General features: G+C 41.5%; 1 protein-coding gene across 1 annotated transcript in view; it reads right to left on the bottom strand.

Annotated features, from left to right (window-relative positions):
* The window catches only part of LOC108886110 (oxysterol-binding protein-related protein 10), a 40,469-nt gene extending 35,434 nt beyond the window's left edge, over window positions 1-5,035 (bottom strand). The window contains exons 1-2 of the mRNA XM_051076408.1: window positions 4,929-5,035; window positions 3,880-4,058 (exon numbers count right to left, since the gene is read on the bottom strand). Of these exons, the coding sequence (XP_050932365.1) occupies window positions 3,880-4,058; window positions 4,929-5,035 (286 nt within the window). The remainder of the gene's footprint in view (window positions 1-3,879; window positions 4,059-4,928) is intronic.
* Window positions 5,036-12,189: the final 7,154 nt, after the last annotated feature.

Here is a 12,189-nt window from a genome sequence, read left to right as displayed (position 1 = left end):
TCAGATGGTTGCATGTGTCTATTTGTGGATTCTGATATTAATCTTAGTATCTGAGCTGTTCCTGATACTAATGTATCTATTTACAACCTTAAGGTTGAGGACCACGTGGACCACAAGCCTCATCAGATTTTAAGAAAGTAATAGTTCTTTCAACTTCTTCAGTTGTAAATTCAGCATTGAGCAGATTCTTATCAACATTACTAACTATAACTTTTGAAAGAAAATATTCATCATACCACCTATTATCATTAAAGGACAACTTTATTTAAACAATAAATTGGTTAACTGAGCTGCCACTAACGTTAGCTCACATTGTTTCTTCAGCTTGTTTTTAGGAGGGGATTCCCTCAGTGTTCATTGTTCAGGAAGTTTTTACTGGGAGCTGAATTATCCACCAAGGCCTCATTGAATGAAACAGTTTCATATTTAAAAAATCTATATTTCTCCACGACATGGACACTGTTTGCTCAGCGTGTTTCTCTGATAACTGAAGATCCAGACGTCTGATGACAAAAATCCTTTATCTGGTTTAAGATCGGTGTTATAACAATATATAGTGACATTGACGTGACTTGAAACTTTCAGAAAGTATTTGGGTGAAAATATTTTAATGTCCCGCCATCCAGCCGACAGCCGGGCTTACGGGTTTATTATACCTAAATGCTCATGTGACAGCTAATGACACAAACAAATAACTTAACTTGACTTAAATGATTTCAGACATACAGCTACAGCTCTGAAAAAGAATCTGTTGGAAGCCAAGAAAGCAGCAATAACAGCTGATGACTTAAGCCTGGTACACACTAAAAGATTTTTAAAATTTTATCCAATGTAGAATATGAATGTGAGACTGTGAGAGACCACATACAATGAATAACATCAGATTTCATAGTTGTTCTTACAGTATGTGGTGTACAACAAGAAGACCAACACAGCACACCACGCTCTAACAGAGTCTGTCCACCGATAACCAGAGTCAGAAACTCTCAAAACTCCTTGAAATTGTGCTTCCATCTTCAGTCAGCTTGCTTCCCAATTGGCTATCGTCTAGTTCCACATGACAATCCACAGTGTGTGTTCTTGGTTCTCCTTGGGCAAAATACTAAACTGAGCCCCAAAATTGCCTCCAATGTGTCATCGGTGTGTGAATGTGTGTGTATGTGTTAGAGAGCACTAGAACAAGTGCTGTATGAATGTGTGTGTGAATAGGTGAATGTGACCTGTAGTGTGAAGCACTTTGAGTGGTCAATATGACTAGAAAAGCAATAAGTGCAGTTCATTTACCATTTACTTCCCACACAACAGGATTTTCAATTGTAAATATTGAATGTTTAATATTTATCAGCAACAGGGTGGCCCCAGTTGTCTTCAGAGCAGATCTGAACTCTGAACACACCTCACACAACAGGAGAATCCGGCAAGATAATCTTTAGAACAAACCAATAATCAGGCCTTTGATGACTTTGATTGGGAGGGCGGATTTGGGCCAATAATTAGCCCTCTTATCTTTTAGTGTGTGCCCTGACATAAAATCTGAAGTCAGCACAGCTCTGTCAAAACAGAGGGAGGGAGGGAGAGCATGAGCAGAAAATCTGACAGTTCACACAACTCTGACAGTGACACAGGGGAAAAGTGTGACCCCTGTGGTCAGCCAATCACACAGTATTCTTTGGTCTGGTCTGCATTTTGCTGACACTTCTCAGACTGTCTCATTGCATAGAAATCTTTACTTTTATGCAAAACACCATGATAACACCATAACCATAAAAAAAACAAATTTTTTTTCAGCTGACTGAGAAAAGACCCCACACTTTTATTGATTACATTTCAGCTTTTATCACTGTTTAGTAGGATTTCCTGGCATCTGTACTGTGATAGTAAATGGTAAATTCATTTTATAGTGCTGTACGCCACCACTGGCTGTTTGTCCTGTTGTCTTTACTTTCTCTTGGCTGCCAGTGTCTATGTAAAAAAATTGCTGATGCTGGTGTCAGTGTCATGGTGCTGTAGTTAAAGACTTGTATCATGGCACCAACAGCCATTCCTTCATCTTAATGTTAACAAAACAAAAGACACAATTGTTGATTTCAGGAAATGTTTCCCTTGTTCAACATTAACAATAAGTCACATAGGACTCTCTTGGGACAGTGATTCACTGAAAATGTGAATCTAATGTTCCTGTTCCTCTATCACTGCTGCAGTTCAAATAAGAAGTCATGCTCCCAAAATAACTTCAGAGGCAGTAGATTGCATTTGATTACTGACCTTCCGCATGTATAAACAGATACAATAGTAACCAGGTTACTAGAGTACATGGGCACATATTCTGCGATCACTGAAACCTGGCTTATGTGCATGTAAATGCACTGAATGAGGCAAGAAGCACAGGAGGGAACAGGAACATTAGATTGAAAAAACATTTTCAGTGAATCACTGTCCCAAGAGAGTCCTATGTGACTTATTGTTAATGTTGAACAAGGGACAACAGTCAGTCAGTCTCTGTTTTGGTTTTTTGTTTGTTTGCTGTGTATGTTGTTGAAGAAAACTCTCAAGTCCTCAATTCAAAGTGTGCTGTAGCAGTGGTGGTTTATTAGCATTCAGAATACGGTGTGTCTGCTGACACACAGAATGGGTCTGCTGAGTCAGCAAACTGACCCAGAGTGAGGGCAGGGGGCCAGTTATACTGTGGGTACAGGGTAGTGATCAAACAGTATGTAAATGTGAGGTGAACAATAGTACAGGATAGGATCACAAACCTTACATTCACAGACCTTACAGTGACACAGACAAGATCTTCGGTTGACTCAGCAGTGAGCAAGAAGGGCCCCCAGACTTGATCAACTTGCCATTGTGAGGTAACATAATCATTATCATCAAGGAAGAGGCCTTTAACATACAGTTGCAAGTAGTGGTTTCAGATATGATTTAACAATGAAGTCCTTAATAGCCAAAAGGTGTATTTTCTTTCTCAATGTCTGTGTCAGAGCAGGCTGACGGTGCAATGAGAGGACAGGCAGACAGAGCAGGGCCTTCCCTAACAACACATGTCTAAACACTAGACATTAGACTTTTAGAGGCAGCTGAATGATAGTTTCAGTTTCAGACAGAGTTATATGTGATGGAGAAGTCTGGAGAAGTCTAGCTTGGGAAATAATCTCCTAACCTGATTATGTAAGCCAGGTTACTTAGGTGCATACAAATGTAGTGGTCCCCCAGTGAAACACACTGCACACGCAGATAACACACAATCAAATGGATGGATGAATGAATATTTGGAGGGATGGATGAATATATATTTGGATGTTTCTATGGATGGATGGAAAAGATGCATTTCTGTTTTAATTCTACTATACACACAGGCTGTAGAACAACTGCTGCTGCTGCTCTGCTAACATCCTGGTCATACTATGCCTCCTGTGTAGCCACAGTGTTAAATCAAATCAGGTATAGTTTGAAATCCACTTTCCTACCATCCAGGTAGCCATTATGTTAGGTTAATCTCAGAATGAACCAAAAATCCACTTACTGAGACTTTGAACTTGCTTCCTCTATTACAGGTTTGTGAATGTATTTTCTTCAGGTAACTAAAATACATGGTACTATAGTTGCTTGAATGACTAAAATGAAAATTATTTTAAAGTTTAATTCATGCAAACATGCAAGATTTGAGTCTTGGAAAAAAGAAAATTCTGTGGTACAAGAAAATACTACACTTGCATTATGCTTCTTGTAGTTTACACAGTTGCATAGCATCTGTTCTCAGGATTTTACCAGGCAAGAGTTTTCATAATAGGTAATAGTTAATATTTCCCATGTGACAATGACATAACATTTCACCATGTATCTTATTGCACAAAGGATGAAGACACTTTCTCTTACCTCTAAGTTTGTAGGAAACCCCAGTAGTAGACTGAACAGTAAACATGTAGGGAAAGTCATTGCTGGAGATCACTATTGCCCCAAGGAGAGGCAGAGACCCTCGTGGAGGTTGCTGGCTTTTACTAAGTTCATTTAGATAATATTGGAGCTGACCAACCTCTGGGTCCAGTACAAAATATCTGCAGGAGAGAGAAGTGAGAGAGAAATAAGGAGAATAGCTGAGAAAAGAACATGAGACGGAGAGGGCCAAAACTAACATAGGTACACAACAAAGCGATATTTTATTGGCTCTTATATAAAATTAATATATGAGGCACCACCTTAATACAATACAAATCGTTCCAAGCCTCAAGGAAGATGTTGATTGAAATACTGGTGTGTCTTTAACTTTGCATTTTAAGAATGGAAGTATAGGTTATTATTTGCCATTGTGAACAGCCTGGCCACAACACAACTTAGCCACTGTCCACAAGAAATTTAGAGCACAAGAGCACATATAAAAGGAATAATGAGAGGTGGATAGAGATGGATATCATTAGGATTGTCAGCACCTGGTTCAAAAGTCATGACAAACAGCGGGGGAAACGCAGGATAAGGACAAATAATAAGTATTTATTTAAAATAATATAAAAAAATTAACACCAAAATAAACTAAGAATTTGGAGTGTGAGCATCAGTAAAGTCAGTGGTGACGGTGCGTGTGTGCATGAGTACAGTGTGGAGGGTGTGAGAGGGATGTTGGCTGGATAAACAAAAGCTACCAAATGAGCTGGGGAGGCAAAGAGAGAGTGCCTGGGCTGGAAGAGTCCACTTCTTATACAGTTGCAATCAAAATTATTCAACCCCCACTGCAAATTAGCTTTATTGGCAAAATGTACAAACTAGTATCTGTTTGCAATAAACAAATTAAACAATAATTTAAAAAGCTCAACACAACTAATAGAAATGGTTTCTCCAAATTCAACACAAAATGCCACTTGTAATGACCACTGCAGTCTCAAAATGATTCAGCCCCTTTATGACAAGCATCTTAGTACTTAGTAGAGCACCCTTTTGCTGTTATAACCTGCTGCAAACATGATGCATAGCCAGACACCAGCTTCTGACAGCGTTCCTGGGGAATCTTAGCCCATTCCTCATGGGCAAAGGTCTCCATTGTTCCTTTAACTTTAAACTTGTGAACTATGCTTCCAACTGTATCTCTAGGAACATTCAGTGCCTTTGCTATCTTTTTGTATCCTTTTCCATGTTTGTGCAAGGCAATGATCTCTTCGCTGAACTTTTTGGACAATTCTCTTGACTTAGCCATATTTCTAACACACACAAGTCATCAGTGTGTCCCACGGCTTACATGTCTTGACAGAAGTGTGCTGAGCTCATGGGACAGAACATCTACTCAGTGAAGTACAACAGAGTTAGCTGTGCCTTTTTCCTTGAAAACCCCCAGAAGGATTCCACTGCCTCTTATAGGAAAAGTGAAAGAGGAGCTACAGCGCATGGAAAACCTGGGTTTTATCAGCCATGTGGAAGGGCCGATCAACCGATGTGATACCGATGTCAATGTCGTACCCAAGAAAGACAAAAAAAAGGTGCATTTGTGTGTGGATCTAACTGGCCTGAACGAGTATGTGTGCTGTGAGAAGTACATTCTGCCATCAGTGGAACAGAGCCTTAGGATATTGGCTGGAGCAACAATGTACAGCAAACTGGATGCCAACGTGGGGTTCTGGTAGATTCCAGAATCAGCCAAGTACATCACATTCACTACACCTTCTGAGTGGTTCCACTTTAACCGCCTCCCATTTGGCATTTCCTCAGCTCCTGAACACTTTAAGTGCTCAGAATGGCTCAGGTAACAGAGGAGCTGGATGGTATTGTCTGCCACACCTGTTGGTATGGGGTGTGACCAAGAAAAACATGACAGAGAGGTAAAGTGATGGTAGACAAGAAGGCCAGTACCTGATCTCCTGGGCTAAGAACTCAGCAGACTCACTTGCTGGCTCCGTAGTTTTTTCCACCATTGATCTCAACAGTGGGTATTAGCAGTGCCTCATGGATGGTAAATGGACTGTACTTATATAGCGCTTTTCTAGTCAACCACTGAAAGCGCTTCACACTACAGATCACATTCACCCATTCATACAGCACTTGTTCTATATACAATAGTGTTTTCTAGCACAGACACACATATTCGCACATCGATGACACACATTGGAGGCAATTTGGGGTTCAGTATCTTGCCCAAGGATACTTCGGCATGCGGACTGGAGGAGCCAGGAATCGAACCACCGACCTTCTGATTGGTGGACAACTGCTCTACCTCCTGAGCCACAGCCCCACATTGCTGCTCATCACCCCGGTGAGGACAGTAAGGACAGAACTGCCTTCACCTGTCCCTTTGGAGTTCAAGGTCATGCCCTTCAGACTTAAAAATCCACTTGCCACTTTTCAGAGGCTGATGGAGTTGACGCCAGGAGAACTGAGGGGCAGCAGCTGCTTTGTGTATTTGGATGGTATCATCATTTACTCTTCTTCGTGGGAACAGCACTTTGATAAAGGGGGTCTTCCAGAAACTCAGGGAGGCAAGGCTGACAGTCAACATGAAGAAATGCAATTTCTTCCAAACCTCACAAAAGTTTCTGGGCAACATTGTGTCTGCACGTATCCAGGTAGATCCAGACAAGACCAAGGCAGTTGAGGAATTCCCAATGCCAACAAACATCAAGGCAGTCCAGCGGTTCTGCAGGCTGGCATCTGGAACCCCTGAATGCATTGAAGCACAAGGGTGGCAAGTTTAAGTGGACAGCTCAGGGTCAGGCTGCTTTTGACACTCTAAAGAACTATCTGGTCTCCCACCCATGCCAGGGCACCCAAACTTTGACCTCCCTTTTATGGTATACACAGATGCCAGCAATGTGGGCCTCGGTGCCGTGCTGGTCCAGAAATCAGGATTGGGAACTGAAGAAATCCTGGCATATGGTAGCCGGTGCCTAGACCAAGCAGATCGCAACTACTACACCACAGAGAAGGTTTGGCTGTGGTGGAAATATTACCTGGATGGAAGATTCTACACTGTGGTCACCAGCCACACAGCGTTGTTATGTTTTTTTTAAGATTCAGAAACCCAGTGCACACCTCACCTGTTGGGCCTTCCGGCTACAGGAATTTACTTTTGCTGTAGAGTACAAGAAAGGAAAATATAACACAGTTCCAGATGCCTTCTCAAGAGCCCCTCATGATTCCTCACACCTGCAAGTTTCCAACCCCAGCTACTGCAGATGTTCCACGAGGACCCTTTAGCAAGTAATCTTGGAGATACAAGAGATACAAGAGACTGCAAGCCTGGGCCTCAAATGAGCCTGGAGGTCAAAACTTTTGTACAAAACTCTCAAGTGTGTCAGTGGTTCAAACCTGAGAGCAGTAAGGTGGCTGGGAAACTGCAGCAGACTGTGGTGAACCAACCCTAGGAGATGCTGGGTGTGGATCTGATGGGGCCCTTCCCTCAGAGCTCTAAAGGAAATGTGTACCGGGTGGTTTTCGTGGACTGGAGTTGTTCCCTCTGCAGCAGAGACCATATCCTGACTGCTGACTCAAGAAATACTCACCAGATGGGGAGTCCTAAACTACATCCTGTCACACCAGGGAAGTCACTTAATCTCCTCCAACTTCAAGACCACCTGTGGGAAGTGTAGCCTGAAACAAAAAATGACCTCAGCCTACTATCCACAGACCAACTTGACAATAAACTGGACATTAAAAACCATGATTGCCTCCTATGTAGGAGACAACCACAAACAATGGGATAAACACCTACCTACCAGCTTTATCCTCAATTCAGCAGTCCACAAATCCACAGGAGTCACCCCTGCTGAATCTGAACCTTGGGAGGACAATCCAAGGACCTGCTGACGTACTGCTCCAGCCTCAGGATGCCACCCAGACTCTGCCACCTACAGAGAAGTCATCAAACTCCACAATTTTGCAGAGTTTGCCCAGGCTAACCTCACCAAAAGCAGACAGAGGCAAAAATGGAAACTATGACAAAACTCACAGAAAAGGACCGACTATGGCTCCAATCACACCCGCTATCCAAGGCAGAAAAATCTTGCACCCAAATGTCTGGGCCCTTACTGCAAATTATCTGGAACAGAGGATCACCCAAAAAAACTTCCACTGTGCTGCACCCAATTTCTTACCAGCAGTCCTTCAGGGGTCAGCCTGCTGCTCTGCAATCAAATCAACATGGACAAATTGATATGGACATAGGAAAATCAGACCGAGGTAATGAGAACTGTTACAGAGACATTTTTGTAACACCGGCTCAGATCTAGCCTTGGCCATCGCACGTGTCACTGCACAGGCTGTAAAAACCTTGGGAAAATCATGTTGATTTTCATCTGTTGACTGTTCATCTTTCGACCAAGTCATTACTTAGGATGACAGAAATTCCTGGGATCGGCAAACCAGAACGCACAGCCAGGTTAGCCTCACTCTGGAACAAATCACAGTGGAGCATGTCTTTGTGCAGTGGAACCCACACAAACATTCAGATCCATGCCATGAACTGGAATAGAACTGCAAAATTCCAGCCTGAATGAAAGAGTCAACGCTCCCATGTCCCTCAAAATTGTCACTGGCACTCTAACATCGCTGCCAACCATAGACACAAAGCCCTTCCTAATAAATGGCCAATAGGACTCCAACTCCGGTGGACAAGTCACTTCCATGCAAGTTCAAGCTAACAGTATTGTGAGTGACCATTCAGGAACATGTGTGGCCAAACCAGCCCCTTTCACCTGTGCACCAAAAGCAACATTTTTAGGCTTGGTCCACAACAAGTGACAATCTGCCTTCCAGTGTCCCCGTTTATGACAGTAATTACAATTTTTTTCTGGATCACATGGATTACCTTTACCCTCATGCCAGCAAAATCACTGCACACCCCAGTTCCTGACACCAAAGTCAGCACAGGCGCTCCAAAACTGCAACGGTGAGTTAACACATAGTCATCTGCTAGAACTGCCACTGCAGCCACATTCTCTGCTTTCTGTTCACTTATATATGTTGCCACCCGCACAGGAACAGAATGTGTAAACTGCTCAAGCACAATGAAGTCACACCACAGTCCTTCAAGTCTGAAGCGGGCAACGAGTGAATGAGTGGTCAGACCTCGTGCAAACTACAGTTGACTTTGTTTCCCACCTCTTTACTGAGTCCTAAACCGTTGTCAGTAGGCTTCTGGAACCAACGCATAGGCCTTAAGCGCAGCAGACTTCACAGATGAATACTCTACTAATCAGACTCACTTAAAGTGAAGTAAACCTCCTGTGCTCTGCCAGTGAGAAAACACTATAGCATCAGTGTGTGTGCTGAGACTGGCCAATTATAACAGTGAAAAAAAAAACAGATCTCTCTGTAGCTGCTGCAACTCACAGTAGGCCAGTCTTAACATTCTGCTAGTGACAAGGTTTGATGATAAAATAAGTAAACTTCACATTTTGCCATCAATAGACATCTCAAAATTCGGTACAAATAGATTATTGAACTAACAGCAGGTAAAATGAAGAGTGATCTGGTGGAGGCAAATCGTTATAGTCTGTAACTATAATCTATTTCTACTGAATTTTGAGATGTCTATCGACGGTGAAAATTAAAGTTTACTTATTTTATCATCAACCCTTGTCACGAGCAGAATGTTAAGACTGGCCTACTGTGAGCTGCAGCAGGTGCAGACTTGGCTGGAATCCAGGCGGCTGAGGTTGCGGTGGTAACCATGGAAACGTAGAATCCAGTTGGATTCTCCTGGAGGCCGTGTCTCTGATTAACACAGTGACAGATTCTGCCACTGTCCCAGCGGTTTAGCATTAGTTGAGTTTACTCACAGACTTTCTGTCTCGGTAAGCTTAGTTACTTGCAGGTTTCTTTGCTGGCAGGTCTGCGGACCTCTCTCACAGGTTGAAGAAAAATAAGCTCTTACGTAGTCTACTTAATGTTTTCTGGATAACTTTAGAGGAGGCTGGTGTCAGCCAGATGACTCTACAAGTGTCAAACATCTTCAGGATAAAAATGCAGGATTATCAAAAATAAGTTGTAAATATTCAAATACTTTTGTTCCTTTGTCTTAACTTGACATTTCTTGGTTTGAGGAATATTGAAAGTCACTTGCGAGTATAAATAAAAGAAAAATTTACTTGCAGAGCACATGGTGGAAAGAGAATAAAGGAGCAGACAAAATTAAAGTGCACAGTGAGTGGCTATGTAGCCTGGAGCTGATTTCAACCAAAGACATTTTTCTTTGTGTGCCAGAGTTTTTATTCTCTTGAGAATAGTGTCAGGTTTAAAGGCGGAGTGAGGTGGTCTCAGCCAATCATGATTCGTTGTCCTCACTTTCTTTGTCTCAGTTGGAACAAAATAAGATCTCTTAATAAACTAAATTATTAATCTGGAATAGTTGTGTGCATATCACATATTCGCCTTCCACCATGATCAGTTAAGACATAGACGAGATATAACTTGGTGGCGCTAAAACTAAAAGAAAGACAACGCATTAATACAAACATGATTCAAAACACATTACTTGCAAATCTTAAGACAATTAAGCTGATTAACTACAAAAGAATAAATTGTGTTCATCATAAGTAATAAATGAGTGGCATTACAAGACATGGATGGACTTGTACTCAGAAATGTGCGGGTGACAAAGAGCCCGAGGTAAATGGACTGCTTCTATAGCACTTTTCTAGTCATATCAACCACTCAAAGTGATTTACACTACACGTCACATTCACCCATTCACACACACATTCATACAGTGTGCACTAGGCACAAAGCACTCTAGCATATCCACACCACATGTGTGCAGTATCTTGCCTGAGAATACTTTGGCATGGACTAGAGGAGCCGGGGATCAAACCGCTGACCTTCCAATTAGTGGGTGACACCACTCACATGAATAATCATTTGATTCCAATACCTGAGAAACATTTTGTCTAACCTCTTTAGCTTAGACATGGTCAATAGATGGCAATATGATTCCATGGCAGATGTTTGAATTAATTCCTCCCACTATTATCTTAGCTTGGCAATATTGAAGAAAATTCCGATTTTCATAGAATTACTTATAATCATTTGATCAATAAAATGGTGTTCTTTACAAAATGGTCAGACAATTATTTCATATAGTTTCAAACATTAGAGTAGTAAATATTGATCTGAATGTACAGGAATGTGACATAATTTAGAACCAGAGGCCTGGTGTGGAGAAAGATAAATGATTAAAAGAAAGACCCTGGTTAGGTCTGTGGATTGGCGTCCATTCTGCATAGTGTGAATGCTGAGTATTCACAAATTTCACTGCACTTTCTGCCATAGAAACCATTCTGCTATGAAGATGTTTCACTTTTTAAGCTTTTTACTGTTTTGCTTATTCAACTTTGTTCAACTATTTATGCTTTTATGCTATTTTGCTATTTACAACAATTTTGCTATTTTGCTATTTTACTATCACTACAATTGCTTTTACTACCAAGCCTTGCACTGTGGACTTCAGTGGTAAGATCAGTAATGTGGATGCCTACCCACTCAAGGTCTCGTGTTCAAGCCCTGACCCAGACACATCAAAAAACCCTCCGGTGAAAAGAAATAATTATAGAGGGCATTATGAACATTTTACACTTTTTGCAATTGCGCTATTTATATTGTTTTTGCAATTTCACTACCACTACAATTGATCTTAGCACTGCACAGTACTCTGTGGTCTTCAGTGGTGCAACCAGTAGAACAGCTGCCTATCAGTTATGCGGTTGCTGGTTTGAGTCCAGCAGTGGGCAGTTATAGATTTTTTAAAAATAGTATTACTAATAATAATATTAATAGAAATTTGAAGAGCAATAGTGTGACCATAGGATTCACATTTTTCTTTGCCATAGCAGCCTCTGATCATCAAGAGGAGCCCTCACCTTCTCTATTCATCTCCATATTATCTGGCTCTCTCTCTCTGTTCATAAAACACCCAAACCAGGCCAGTTTTTAAACTGCCATACTGTGGTCGGTATTCACTTTATCTACACAACAATAATAATAGAGATCATTATGAATATTTTACGCTTTTTGCAATTTTGCTATTTATGCAAGTTTGCAATTTTACTACCACTACCATTAATTTTACCACCACCCAAGATCCTGTGGTCTTCATTGGTGCAACCGGTAGAGCTGTCACCTCTCGGTCATGAGGTTGCTGGTTCGAGTCCAGCAGCAGGTGGTTATAGATTGTTTTAAAAATAGTATTACTAATATGGATAATGATTTGAA

Source organism: Lates calcarifer, linkage group LG15 (assembly GCF_001640805.2).
Source record: "Lates calcarifer isolate ASB-BC8 linkage group LG15, TLL_Latcal_v3, whole genome shotgun sequence".
Classification (NCBI taxonomy): Eukaryota; Metazoa; Chordata; class Actinopteri; family Centropomidae; genus Lates; species Lates calcarifer.
This window is presented reverse-complemented; position numbering and strand designations above follow the sequence as displayed.